This window comes from Papaver somniferum, chromosome 10, assembly GCF_003573695.1.
Source record: "Papaver somniferum cultivar HN1 chromosome 10, ASM357369v1, whole genome shotgun sequence".
Classification (NCBI taxonomy): domain Eukaryota; kingdom Viridiplantae; phylum Streptophyta; class Magnoliopsida; order Ranunculales; family Papaveraceae; genus Papaver; species Papaver somniferum.
Window position 1 is genome coordinate 165,451,953 of NC_039367.1, and position 14,954 is coordinate 165,466,906.

At 39.4% G+C, this 14,954-nt stretch overlaps 2 protein-coding genes across 4 annotated transcripts; both read left to right on the forward strand.

Annotated features, from left to right (window-relative positions):
* Positions 1-1,538: 1,538 nt before the first annotated feature.
* LOC113318798 (proline-rich protein 36-like) lies at positions 1,539-9,321 on the forward strand. Of its 3 annotated transcripts, none has more exons than XM_026567046.1 (14): positions 1,539-2,180; positions 2,880-2,999; positions 3,125-4,729; positions 4,820-4,996; positions 5,136-5,243; positions 5,328-5,537; positions 5,631-5,726; positions 5,932-6,033; positions 6,142-6,252; positions 6,343-6,714; positions 6,806-7,087; positions 7,179-7,574; positions 7,699-7,942; positions 8,031-9,321. In XM_026567046.1, exons 1-14 carry the CDS (start codon positions 2,117-2,119, stop codon positions 8,713-8,715), a joined length of 4,572 nt encoding a protein of 1,523 aa, XP_026422831.1. In that variant the 5' UTR covers positions 1,539-2,116; the 3' UTR covers positions 8,716-9,321. The 3 variants fall into 3 exon arrangements, with proteins under 3 accessions (XP_026422831.1, XP_026422832.1, XP_026422833.1); XM_026567047.1 differs by having other exon boundaries at positions 7,182-7,574; XM_026567048.1 differs by lacking the exon at positions 1,539-2,180 and having other exon boundaries at positions 2,882-2,999; positions 3,117-4,729.
* Positions 9,322-9,760: 439 nt separating this feature from the next.
* LOC113317589 (transmembrane protein 258-like) lies at positions 9,761-14,089 on the forward strand. Its single transcript, XM_026565754.1, has 4 exons — positions 9,761-9,890; positions 9,998-10,104; positions 13,515-13,593; positions 13,723-14,089. The coding sequence occupies exons 1-4, from the start codon at positions 9,888-9,890 to the stop codon at positions 13,768-13,770; spliced, it is 237 nt and encodes a 78-aa protein (XP_026421539.1). The 5' UTR covers positions 9,761-9,887; the 3' UTR covers positions 13,771-14,089.
* Positions 14,090-14,954: the final 865 nt, after the last annotated feature.

Here is a 14,954-nt window from a genome sequence, read left to right on the forward strand (position 1 = left end):
AAACTTAAAATCAAGTAAGTCATCTAATTAGGGACGGAGGGAGTAGATTATATGGATTTCAAGAATATCAAGAATCGAAGTATAATTAAAAAGTAGTAACAAAGAGTAATTCGTGAAAGGAAGTAACGAACTACCAACAAAAGTACCAAGCAATCCGAAGATTGAAAGAATAGTTTTGGGATTATAATCCAACCTTTTTGATTGGGTTCTTTCCTCTTGAAAAAAAGGATCTTCTCATAAAAATATGAGAATATATATCCTCAAAATCTTGAATTTTGACCATCACACTCCACACATGAACTTCAATCCAAAATATCCAATGAGATCACAAAGAAACGCCACGAGAGCGTACAGAGAATCTCTATAATAGAGAAGAAATAAACAAAATGGGGAAAACACCCACAAGAATACCAAAAAATCTCTTAAAAATAATAAACATTTGAACAAATCTAACCTAAACTATTAAAAAAAAACCCTGCTCAGATCTAACCAAGAATGGACTAGATCTGAACAACAAGCTTGCTTTACTGGTGGTGAGGGTTTTGTTTAGGTAATGAAGAGGAGCTAGAAAGGAAAGAGAAACTTACCAATTTTCCTAACAGGTTGATCGTGCTTGCATAACTTATCCGACTCGTCTAAATCTAATTCATTGTAAAAAATAAAAGTTAAATAACGGAGGTAGATGAAACTTTTGAACGTAGAGGTGTGCCTAACAAATCTAATGTATAAATCGAGTCAGACCTCGAAATAGATAATAAAAAAATGAAAAAACAAACTATCTAATAGTTGATTCACATGAGTCAACAGGTTCAAACAAACAAAATTTAACTGGAAAACTCGTCTATTCTAGATCAGTAGCTCCTACACTTACTATTCTCTCAAAACAAAAACCCAACTAAGCCAAGTTGGCCAGAGAGGAAATTGACTCTCAAAATTGAGGCAAGTCGGAGGTTCCAATCCCTTTATCAGTGACTTGAACCCTAAATAGAAATCCTAACTCTGTCTAAGTTCCAAATTCCGTGTGGGTGAGGGTAGCTGGAGATTACCTTTGTGGAAGTACGTTGTCGATGGGTAAGTTTTTCTTTCCTTTCTTTTTACCTTACTAGCACTATAAAACAGAAGGTCTCTTGGGACGGCCAAAAAACGTCCCAAGAGGTATTAGGGACAGTTTATGTACCGTCCCCTGTTTCACAGTCACTAATACTATTTGGTCATGTTTTTCTTTTTCGGACGGACATATTTTAGTCTTGATTTAAATATTTTATGACTATTAGGAACGGTCAGGGCATCACCGTCCCAAATATCCTACTTTAAGGACGGTTTTTTCAAAACAATCGTCCGTAGAAGCTACTTGTTTTGTAGTGTAGCCACTGTAACAGATTGTAGTACAGTGAAGGAATATGATTTAATCATAGAAACCTTAACCAACCACTTAATTCAAGATAATTAAGAAAGCTGTAATAAAAGAACTGGTTGTCAAATCCCATTACCACATTTCTCAATGTCTTAATTACATCAAAGAAAGAAACTTTAATTAACCACAACAAAAAAGATAGAAGAGTCAAAATTAAAACCATTAAAAATAATCTCAAGATAGAAATAGAGAATCTCCTCTCTTCCTCCTCCCCATTTACTAAAATTTCCACACACACTTTCTGTACTCTTCCTCTGTATTTATCTCTGTGAACTCTTCTTCTTCTCTCTCTCTTTCTGTCTTTCACTGTGTAATCAGTCACTTCTTTTGAGTCCTCTCTTTTTCAATTCATTCTAATTCTTCTTCAGTTACTTCAATAAATTTTAATAAATTAAACTTCTCACAAGACCCAAAAGAAAAAAACAACTGATTTCTTAATTTTTGAGAGTTCTTAATGGTTTGCTGCATGGCTAACTCAAGTTTCTGCTTCTTGGAAACACAAAGTTTTGATTTTTCTTCACCTACCCATTTCTGGGTTTACACTAAACCACCTCCTTATTGCTCTTTTTAGTAAATTCCATTCTTAAAGATTAGTTCTTTGTTTTGGGTTTCTTCATCATCATCATCTTCTTCAATTGAGTCTGGGTTTTCTGCTAATTGAGGAGATTTAATTGTTAAAAGTACTTTGGTGGAGAAGAAGAAATGGGGATAATAAAAGTGGGGTTTTTACTCTTCATGATCATTTTTCAAGCTCATGAATCTACAGGTAATGTTAATCAAACTTAATCCTGCAATGCTTTTATTGTTTGTTGTTTGATCTGATGAATTATTTTTTGAAGATCTGGGTTTGAGGGTTTTGTATTCAATTAGTGTTTAATTTTGTGATCTTGTTATGTCGGTGAGGTTTTGGGCAATGGGTTTGATCCAAATTTGTTCAATGTTTAAGGAATTGATGCAATGGATTGAGTTTTTGCTGGGAATTGAGCTGAATTTGTGTTCATTTTGGTTGATGTATATGATCTGTTGTTTTTGAACAAATTGAAAAATTGGAATGACATCTAGTTGTTTCGGTGGGAATTTCTTCAGCCTGAGTGTGTCGGTGAATCTCCTTACTCAGCTAAATTCGTAGAAATTAGGTAGCGTAAATTTTGTTGTTGATTTGTTCATCGAAGCAATGGCATTGTTCAGGGCTTATCAATTTGAAGTAGAAATTAGGTACAGTGGATTTGACACATTGATGTTTGTTGTGTTGTGAGGTAGAAATTTTCAATCCACTGGTCATTCGATTATGTGCTGAACGTTCGTTAAGCTGGTCTCAGTGAATGGTTGTTTAGCAATGTAGATTTGGTCGAAAACTGAAATCGTGTCTTAGTAATGTATAGCAGTAACTAGTTTACTTGTTCGATGGACTTGTTAAGTACTCCAATTTAATGAGAGAACTACGACTTTTTTTGTTGTTGTGCAGGGTACAGAATATCCCGATCTCTAGATATTTCTTCTATTCATCCTCCTGGTGAAGAAAATTCACCTAACATTGCTTATAGAAAGAAGTTTAGCATACTAAGTTCATTGACTTCGCCCACAGGTAACCGTTCTAAATCCTCACATGATCAACTTGCTATTCAATTACGTAGCTGTTCCATTTGCAGTAACCTCATGAAAAGAACAAAAGTTTAGTTGTTAAATAAATCTCATTGCTAAGAAATGCAGGATCAGCCGTACCTCTTGCTGTAGCATCACAACCTCGTGCATCTGCACCCATATCCCAACCCTTTGAAGGTTTCTTACCATCCACGGCACCTAGTCCTCCATCAGTCGTGCCATCACTTAATTCACCACCGTTGCCTCAAGTCATTCAAGGAGTTGAACCATCCATGGCACCTAGTAATCCAATTGTTGTACCATCTGCTGAGTCAAAACCGGCACCGGAACCTTTGCAGGGGTTGGTCCCATCAGTGCCACCTATTCCTCCAGATGTGTCGACAGATTACATTGCACCGACTAAGCAATTCGTTCAAGGAGTTGTTCCATCCACACCACCTAGTGGTCCAGTTGTTGTGCCACCTGATAAGTCAGAGCCCGTTCCCCGACCCTTGCAAGGGATAGTGCCATCTTCACCACCTATTCCTCCAGATGCGTCAACAGATTACATTGCACCGATTAAGCAATTCTTTCAAGAAGTTGTTCCATCCACACCACCCAATGCTCCAGTTGTTGTGCCACCTGATAAGTCAGAGCCCGTTCCCCGACCCTTGCAAGGGATAGTACCATCTTCATCACCTATTTCTCCAGTGGATGTGCCACCACATAACTCAGCACCGAGTCCCGTATCTGTTGAAGGAGATGTACTATCCACCCCACCCAGTCCGCAGGTTATCGTGCCATCAAATAAGTCAGAACTGGCTCCCCAATCCTTGCAAGAGCTAGTACCAGCAACTTCACCTAGACCTCCAGTGTTTGTACCGTCAGAGAAGTCAGGGCCAATATCCGAAGTTGTTCAAGGCATTGTACCATCCATGCCACCTGAACCTCCAACCTTTCTGCCGTCAAATAAGTCTTCACCCCTCCCCCAAGTTGTTCCGGGAATTGTACCATCATTGTCCCCTAACTCTCCAGTTGCTGTGGCATCAAATAAGTCGGCACCAATGCCTCTAGTTGTCCCAGATGTACCATCAGTGCCCCCTGTTCCTCCAATCTCCGTGCCATCAGATAAGTCAGCACCGCCGCCCCAACTTGTCACAGAGATTGTACCATCAATGCCACCTAATCCTCCAGCTACCGTGCCATCAAATACGTCAGCACCAATGCCGCGAGTTGCTCCAATAATTGTACGATCCATGCCACCTGTTCCTCCAATCTCCGTGCCATCAAATAAGTCAGCACCACCACCCCAAGTTGTTCCAGGAATTGTACCATCAATGCCCCCTATTCTCCCAATCACCGTGCCATCAAATAAGTCAGCTCGATCGCCTCGAGTTGCTCCAGTAATTGTACCATCCGTACCCCCTACTCCTACAATTTCTGTGCCATCAGGTACGTCACCACCATTGCCGCAAGTTGTTCCAGGAGTTGTACCATCAATGGCCCCGAGTTCTCCAATCACCATTCCAACAAATAAGTCAGCACAGCCACCCCAAGTTGTTCATGGCATCGTGCCATCCATATCTCCAAGTCGTTCAATTGTTGTGCCGTCACATAAAGTAGCACCTAAGCAGCAAGTCCCAAAAGGAATTGTGCCATCCATGCCACCAAGTGTTCCTTCTCATGGAATACCACCAGGGAGCGGGATACCTACCAAAATACCACTCGCTCCAGGTACTTGACTGGCTTTATTTTTTGTGTCATTATTCTTAAGCGTTGATGGATCGGTACCTAATCTATGTGCTTTTTGTTCTTAACATGCAGCACCTGTTGGATCTCCGCCGACCATAATTCCTAGAAAACCACCAGCTATGCACCCCACCATGCCGAGAGTAGCTCCGCCAGTGGCACCACCTGTCGAATCACCACCAGGAGAACATACAAGAAATCCACCGGCTGCACACCCAACCTTGCCGAAAATATCTCCGTCCAGCGTATCAGGTGTGCATTATGAATTATGTTAATGATTTGTTGTGATTGTTGTGTTCCTGCACCCTTGTTTTGAGGGTCGAGCAACTCCAACATGTGGATACTTTGTGTAATTGATTTAGGTTGGATCTTTCCCAACATGATGTTGCAGAACCTGCTGCTTCTCCATTATCAACTCCTCCGTCCAGCATCAGAAATAAAACACGTGTATCTCCAGTTGCTTCCCCTCCATTAGCCAACCATTCCCCACCTGCTAAAGGTATTTAACAAAATTTTGAAATGTTGAATAAAATTAGAATATTAAGAATGCTTTCATCATTTGACGCTTTCTTTTCTACCATAGCCTCTCCACCGCGCAAATCGATGAGACCTTCTGATAATGCGCCTGCACCTTCCAAGTTGTCTCCGGGACCCCTGAAAAGCAGCCGGGTTCACAGTCCTGCATCCCCACCCACACATTCATTCCGCAAGTATCATCATTCAAGAAGAAGTGCTAGAACCCCTGCCCCTGCACCATCGTTTTTGTTTCCTCCACCAATGTCCTACCACCAAGGTTTGATATTTTACTCATGGCAAATTAAACCAAAAAACATGTTTTCTAACTTGTGAGACACTTATCTCTTTCTGTTTTTGTGCTATTTTAAAGGCCCCGCCACTGCCCCTCCTACTTCACCTTCTCCAATAGCACCTCCACAGAAGCGTACACGAAGGCGTCGTCAGTATCCTCCACCTACAAATCAAGGTAATCGAACTCTTAAGCAGTATCTGCATACGATATAATAGTAAATCTTAAGTTAAAAATACAAATCTTGATATAAATATCTTCAATGAACTATGTCGATTTTCAAGATTCTCTTCTGTATGTTATTAGTATCATAATTCTGAATTATTACAGTTTATTACTTTAATTGAATGTTGCTTTTGCTTTTGACGGTCCTATCGTACAGCCCCTGCCGTTTCTCCAGTTAAGCCTCCCTTCCCTTCCACAATCAGGCACCATTCACCTGAGGCTTCACCACTATCACCTGCTCGATCTGAGCCTTCGCCAAGTATGAAGTCAATATCTATTATGTCTTTGAGCTTTTTTTTTTCCCCTTCACAGGAGTGCTTATTTAAATGTTGTTTCATGACTTGCTTTTCTAATTGGATTTACTCAGGGCCTAGTCTGCCTCCTAAAAGCTCACCTTCAGGTTCTCTGTCAAGGAAGCCGAAGGCCCCATTGCCGCCACCAATTATTCAGGCATTACCACCTCCACCTCCTAATCAAGGTAGGTAAAATAATTCCATCTGACTGTAGTTATACTGTAATTGTTCTGTCTTATGATCTACAACATTCTTAAGTTTGATCGTGCTTGTAGATTGTACTGCACTTGCGTGCACAGAGCCATTGACGAATAGTCCTCCTGGGTCACCATGCGGTTGTGTGGCCCCAATGCAAGTGGGGTTACGTCTTGGTGTTGCATTGTACAATTTCTTCCCATTGGTTTCAGAGCTAGCCGAGGAAATTGCAACAGGGGTTTTCATGAAGCTAAGCCAAGTGCGTATCATGGGTGCAAATGCTGATGGCCAACAGCTAGATGAAACTGTCGTTCTCATTGATCTGGTTCCACTAGGAGAGAGGTTTGATAACACCACAGCATTTCTGACTTTCGAGAAGTTCTGGCGCAAGCAAGTTCCCATTAAGGCTACCTTGTTTGGTGACTATGAAGTATTATACGTTCGCTATCCTGGTATATATGCTAATCAATTTATTTGTTTTGCATCATAACTGAAATATCTCCATCTGCTTATATCCCATCTCTGTCTTTTTTGCTTCTCCAGGTCTTCCTCAACCACCACCTTCAGCACCATTTACAACACTAGATGATGGGTCTGTCCATGGAAGTCATGGAAGGGCTATACACCCTTTCGGGGTTGACGTGAGTAAGAAAAGGGGGCGAATTGGTGGGAGCTTGATAGCTATCATAATCTTATCTTCTTCCATAGCTATAGCCTTGTGCTTCATAATAGTTTGGCTTCTGATATTGAGATGTCGAAACCATACTAGGCAGATACCTGGAACAGCTCCTCCACTCTTAATGCCGTCCCTGTCAAAGCCATCTGGTATTGTTCTAGTCCTGTGCTAAATAGTGGTTTATTAGTAACGTTGTCGTTTCTATACTATATTGGATAAGGTTCTAAAATGAAATTATAGCAGGTACAGCTGGATCTATGGTATTTGGAAGTGGGCCCAGTTCTGCGTCGATGTCATTTGCCTCGAGCATCAATACATATGCAGGAGCCGCGAAGACTTACAGTGCAGGTGAAATAGAGAAAGCAACTAATAACTTTCATGATTCAAGAATACTCGGGGAAGGTGGATTTGGTCGTGTATATAGAGGTATTCTGGATGATAGGACTAACGTTGCAGTGAAGGTTCTTAAGAGAGATGATCAGCAAGGTGGAAGAGAATTTCTAGCAGAAGTTGAGATGCTTGGCCGTCTACATCACAGAAATTTGGTCAAGTTAATTGGTATATGCATAGAAGAGAAGGCACGATGCCTGGTCTACGAACTGATTGCAAATGGCAGTGTAGAATCCCACTTACATGGTAATAATTCGAATCCCCAATCATGAATATGCTCGAATCATGTTAATTCCGCACTCCTATTGGTGATCACATGTTTTCTTTTTGATTCGCGATAAAATGATTGGTCAATTTTATATTTACTCAGGACCAGATAAGGAAACAGCTCCACTTGACTGGGGTTCGCGTATTAAAATCGCACTTGGTGCTGCTCGGGGTCTAGCTTATTTGCACGAAGACTCAAGCCCCCATGTAATTCATCGGGATTTCAAGTCCAGCAACATCTTGCTAGAAAATGACTTTACTCCAAAAGTGTCAGACTTTGGTTTAGCTAGAACAGCTTTAGAGGAGGGAGACCAGCATATTACAACACGGGTTATGGGAACATTCGGGTATGCATTTTTTTTCTTCAATTTCTGAATCCTTCAGCCTATAAAGTTGAACAAAAGATCATTATCCTTAATAAGTCTTCCTTTGCAGTTATGTAGCTCCAGAATATGCGATGACCGGGCATCTTCTCGTCAAGAGTGACGTCTACAGCTATGGTGTAGTTCTACTCGAGCTGCTAACAGGAAGAAAACCTGTAGACATGTCACAGCCACAAGGTCAAGAGAATTTAGTGTCTTGGGCTCGTCCATTCCTCACAAGTAAAGAAGGTTTAGAGATGATCATCGACCCATCATTAGGGTCAAACGCTCCATTTGATAGTGTAGGAAAGGTAGCAGCAATAGCTTCAATGTGTGTTCAACCCGAAGTCACACACAGACCATTTATGGGTGAAGTAGTTCAAGCGCTAAAGTTAGTCTGCAACGAGTGCGACGAATCAAAAGCAGGAGGTTCAGAAAGTTGTGGCCAAGAGGATGCATCAGTTGCAGATATGGAAACCAGAACAAGTAGTGATTCATCCCAATTACCAGACTCTTCTTCGCGCGCACGTTATTCACTGCCCGATTACAGCCCCAGTCCTGACGCTCATAGTGGGTTATCTTTATCTGCTTCTGACGTATTTAGCTCTGCAAGAGTTGGAAGACGGGAATCAGGATCTTTTAGGAGGTATTCTAGTTCTGGACCTTTGAGAACAGGGAGGAGTAGACAATTCTGGGAGAGAGTTCGAGGACTCTCTCGCGGCACAGTTAGCGAGCACGGAGTTGCATTCAGGTTATAAACAGAGTTAGAATCAGGTTAGAAAACAGTACACTCCTACGATCCTCTGAAGCTTTCTCTGCAATGCTGTATATCAGAAGAACAGCCAGACTCAGGTACTCGCACCTTGCAAATTATGACCCACTTGGATCAAAACGAATGAGCCTCAAAGGATTCAAAGCAAAGAAAGAAATATGTTTGATTACTGAGTAAAGCGAAGAGACAGGACAAGCTATGGCTCAATTTTGCAAGTTGCAGCACTGGATAACGGAAGACCCGTATAAACAGTGAGTTAGATACTTAAAGTGGGTGGAAAATAAATATCAAATGCCCCTTTTTACCATGGGAAAAGATTTGATTCATCACCCCAAGTAGTGAAAAGCAATGTAACTAATAGATGTCAAGTCGTAATGATGAACAATTTTCCAGTGTAAATTATATATAATCATACTGAAGAAACCCAACCTCTTGGTTTCTTCACATTTCTTATAGGATAAAACTGCAAGTATTAGTACAGTTTTTGCCCATGTTTCTCCTAATGCTCATTAAAAGGAAAGAAAGAAATCATGACGGCATTTGCTTGCTTGTAGCGATGTGATGTTTTTTAACCATTTAATATGACCGTGAATATGGATCGAACTAACAGCACGTATGTTTTTTGGTGACTCGACATCTGGATCTGACTTTGACCGAGTTAGATTTGACTCGTGATCTGAGTCAGATCTAATTTTTGAATTTTGCTGACTCGACATCTGGATCTGACTTTGACCGAGTTAGATCTGACTCGTGATCTGAGTCAGATCTAATTTTTGAATCAGACCTGTTTCAGTCGCATAATAAATTATCCTTGATTCACGGGACCAAATCACTGACTCATATTTTTGACTCAAAAAACAAACATATTGAGTTAGATCCAGATGAGCCAAGCAATTTTAATCCAGACGAGTCAGATCCGAACGAGTCAATTGAGTCAGTAAAAACTAAAGAGGGTGTAAGCCGAGCCAAGTTGAGACAACACAAGCAAAGTTGAGCCGAGCTAAGCCAAGCTTGTCAATTCAACTTTCTTTTTAAGCTCGTGGCTTAATCAGAGCGAAGACTAGACTGCCTGAAAGAGTGAGAGACAGCTATAGAAAGGGGGAAACTTAGATTCACAATTTCGTAGCCCACTGCTCTAAATTGAAAAACGTAATTGAGATGGTAAGATTGATTTAAACAGAAAACCCATTTTAGAATTCCATAAAAGTTTTGATCTTTTTTCACATCTTAATTTTTTGATATTTTTTTTTTTTTTGTTGTTGTTGAAGGCGCAATCAGGGAAACCCATTACAAGTCCAGTTCCAGAAGCTTGGTATCCAACCTTAGCTTTTTTCATGCTGACCATTGGACTTCTGCTCAGTGCTGCTTTCTTCATGTAAGTGATTCATCAACAGTTTCTTAGGGGCAAAGCCCCTTTTTGATTTAGATTATGTTAGATCCCCCCAAAGATTCAGGTATGGTAGAGCTTTTATCATTCATACAGAATAGCCTGTTTGGTTCGGGTAATCGAATTCCATAAAATTGTATCAGGGTATAAGATAATTTGTTTTTGATGGAGCATACCTGTTTGATTAAAGTAATTCAATTTTGCTGAAATTAAAATTTAAGGTGATTGGTTGATTTCGTATTCAGTGATATCAATTACATTGGTTGGATTATCTGAACTGATCATGCTACTAGTGTAATCTTTACGAAATTACCTAAGGAAATACTAGTCAATTTCCTCTTAACATTCGTCCGATCGGATACTTTTTGCTTGCATTGCTAAATTCAAGGTATTTGGAAAACCCCTTTTTGGGGAGCATTAGTTCGAGTGTTTTTGATCCTATCTGAGCCTGTTGCTTGTGATTGCCTTGACATTGTTCTAGAAAGGGAGTTAAGTTCTGTATGTGAGAGCTCAGATACTTAAGTTTGCTTTGTACTAGGTAAACTCTGGGGTTTGGGTATCTCTGATTATATCTGTTAATTTTGTTTATAATCACCCTCTCACGTTTCTTAAAAGAAGGTTAAGTTCTGTATTTCACTGTTTAGACATTAGTTCTGAATTGTATTGGTTGTATTTATGGGGTTTTACAGGTCAGTTAGCTGACCCCATAGCAATGGTTTTCAAAAATGATTCATTGTGGAGTTTAGCTGAAGCCGCTAAGAATCCTGTGGTATTTGGTGGTCCAATATATTCTTCATTAGCCGATTCACTCACTTAGGAGTGATTGGAGTCGTAGAGTCTGAATGCTTTTTGATTGAAACTAGCCATTGTTAATAAGCCAATTCGCTCACTTAGGTGATTGGAGTTATAGGGTTTGAATGCTTTTTGTTTGAAAGTAGCCCAACTTTGAGACAAGTTTGTCACCTCAACGCAGAACATCATACTTAAGATGTAGGATGGTGCACTCGTTTGCATAAGGCTTTTCATTATCCAGACTTCTAATACCTTCATACCTTTTAAACTGCCACTTGAGAAGTCTTAGACACGAGAAACACAAACTATTCTCGGTTACTAGCCACACATAGTTTGTGGTGTTTCATAGTTTTTCATGGACACTTGTCTGCTAACTTACTGGTATACCTTAACATCTACTGGTTGCTTGTGGTTTTCATGAGAAAAATTAAAAGTTCCATATTTCAGAGTACACAGACTTAGTTATAAGCGGGGGTCTTACAGGTCAATTAGCTGACCATCTCTCAATGGTTTTGTTAAAATGTGGTAGTCCATTGTATTGGCTATTAGCTGATTCATTCACTTAGGGTTGTTGGTTTAAGTAATTGAATTTCGTAGAATTATGATATAAGGTGGTTGGTTTATGTCCATGGAGCACACCTGTTTGGTTTGAGTAGTTGAATTCCACTAAAATTGTAATATATGGTGGAAACGAGGCAATTACTAGGAGTTGGATTCGATTATCTGAACTGAGCATGCTACTTGTGTAATCTATACTAAAGTACCTAAAGAAATACTAGTCAATTTCTTCGTAACATTTTTGTGTCGAGTAGTTTTTGCCTGCACTGCTGAATATTATTAAGGTACTTGGAAACCTTTTTTGGGAGCATTAGTTTGGGTCTTTTGATCTTATCTGTTCATGTTGCTTGTGATCGCCCTGTCTAAGTCTTTGTTTTAGGAAGCGAGTTAAGTTCTGTATCAGATACTTATTAGGTGTCTAAACTAGTATGATTTTCTTTGTGTTAAGTTTTGGCTTGTATTAGGTGTATTCTGGGGTTTGTGTATCTGTTAATTTTGTGTGTGATAAGCCTGTCAGCCTTCTAAGAAGGCGGTTAAGTTCTGTATTTCATTGTTTAGACACTTAGTTTAATACAAAAATAGTTTGTTTGGTTCAAGTAATCGAATTCCATAAAATTGTAATACGGTATAAGGTAATTGGTTTATTTCGATGGAGCATAGCTGTTTGGTTTAAGTAATTGAAATTGAATTCTGCTAAAAGTGAAATTTAAGGTGATCACTTGATCGGTTGGATTATACCATTCTGTGAGTCAATTACTAGGAGCTGGATTCGACTATCTGAACTGATCATGCTACCAGTGTAATCTTTACTAAATTACCTAAGGAAATACTAATAAATTTCCTCTCAACATTTTGGTGCCGAATAATCTTAGCTAAATTGCAGGTATTTGGAAACCATTTTTTGGTAGCATTAGTTTGGCTGTTTCCAATGTTATCTGTTCATGTTGCCGTGCAAATTTTCTAGGAAGCGGAGTTAATTTTTCTATGTGAGAGTTCAGACACTTCTTTTTACTTCGTATAAGGTGTAATCCGGGGTTCGTGTATTTTTGATTGTGTCTGTTGATTTTGTGTATGATTGCCCTGTCATTGTTCTAACTTCTAAGGAGGAGGTTAAGTTCTGTATTTCACTGTTTCGACACTTGGTTTGCTTGTTTGTATAATGGGGTTCTACAGGTCCCTTAGCTGACCACATAGCAATTGTTTCTCCAAATGATTCATCGTGGAGTTAAGTGAAGGGGACGATGAATCCTGTGGTAGATGTTGGTCTATTATAGTTTTCATAAGCCGATTCACTCACTTGGGAGTCATTCGGGCCCTAGAGTTTGAATGCTTTTTGATTGACACTAACCCAACCTCGAAAACAATTTGTCACCTTCACACAGAAAATCATATGTAAGATGTAGAATGGTGGAAACCTTCTCGTTTGCATAAGGCTTTTCATTACCCAGATTCCTAACGCCTTCTTACCCTTTAAACTGCCATTTGAGAAATATTAGAGACGAGAATCACAATCTACTCTAGTTTACTAGTCATTACACGGCTTGTGGTGTTCCATAGTTCTTCATGGACACTTCTCTCCTAACTTACTGGTGTACCTTAACAACTACTGGTTGCTTGTGGTTTCGATGAGAAAATGTTAAGTTCCATATTTCAGAGTTCACATAACTAGTTATACTCGGGGGGGTCTTACAGGTCAATTATATTGGCCATTAGCTGATTCAGTCACTTAGGGGTGACATGAGCACAGTGTTTGAAAACTTTCTGACAGCTAAAAACCGGAAGAATATGTAAGATGTGAAATGGTGCCGATCCCTCTTTTATGTGTAAAGTTTTTCAGTACCGAACATCTAATACCTGCTTACCTGTCACACACAGTTTGTGGTGATTTAATAGTTTGATAGTCCTTCACGCACCTATTTTTTAAGTGCTTGATGTACCTTATTTTTTAGGCTACTTCGGTGGCTTGTGGTTTATGACCAAATGTTGCAAATTCTTTTTCAATTTCCATTCAAGAGTTTTTATGTGTTTCCACACCACGTTTTTTGCAGCTACGAAGCTACATCTTCCAAGAAAAACAAAAGCATAACAAAAGAGCTTATTACTGGAGCAGTCACTTCTATTTTCTTGGTAAGTATGGTGTCCTTATATTGTTTGTGTTTCACCTTGATGTTTTCATATAAACTCGACATCCCGGAAGAAATCCTCTAGTGATGATATTATTGATGTTCTTTGCTTTGTCTTTCCTTCTGTTTTCAGGGTTTCGGATCTTTGTTCTTGCTTCTTGCCACTGGTGTTTATGTATGAGACACAGTAGACAGGCGAAAAATTCTGGCGAACCCTAAAAAAGTGACGCAATATTAACATGGAAAGGTAGTGTAGCTTTTTCACAAATGGAATCAAAATCTCTAGTACTGGATTATGCAATAAGAAGTGATTATGAGATATTATATCAGATATATCTGTAATCTTGTATTTGACTAGTTTGGCCTGTGAGAAGCACTTTGTAGCTTGATATCTTTTTGCACTGTGTTTTGTTGTTCAGAGAGTTAAGTAAATTTTGGTACCAATTGTGTTTAACATTTGCAAATCTCGAAACTAAATGACTTACATATATATGCAAAAACATTGAACTTGAGCTGAGGCCTAGAATGGATACTAACTACACCCAGGGTGCCCTCATGGGTGCCCTATAAGACTTGGAACATGACATATCTAGATCAATTTATTTTTTTTATTTTATTTTTTTCCTTTTTTTTGTTCATTTAATTCAATCAACACTACACCAAATACTATTTCTCAAAATTTAAAAAAATCAGACTCCATGATAGATTCTAAATCAGATGAAAGTTCTTCACCAGAAATCGTCCACGACTCCTTTTGTTGCTGCACAGCTTCAACCTCTGAATTGGTCATTAATATGTCATTAGTACACTCTTGATTACGATCCCAAGCAGCAGCGTTATCCCCTCCAATAGCTCTGGAATCAAAATCCAAGCTGTTTTCTTCTTGTTGGTTATCAGTAATTCCTGGTGGTGCTACTGTCTTATGTTGGTAAACTGAAGGTAACAGATGCTTGTTGTACAAAGAATCATCATACGAGTGGAATTTCTGCTGAGGTTGTAGCACGGCATCTTGGAGGAACCATGAAAAAGAAAAAACTGGAAAGCCTGCAGCATCTAGTTCTTTTGAGGATGTAGATGGTTGATGCTGCAGATGATTATATTCCGCAGCTGCTGGTAGTACTGGTACTACATTACCAGATGAAATACTTGAACCCTGCAAGTGCTGGAAACCCGCTGCGCCGGAATGATAATTGGTATTAACATAATATTGACCAATTGGTAGTTGATATTGACTATAACTAACTTCAGCAGCTGGTACTTCTGGTACTGCATCATGAACTCCAAAATCAGCTGCAACATGATTATTACATGACGACGTCGATGATGAGCATTCTTTCTTGCTTCGTTTCCGTCTGATCTTAGCAA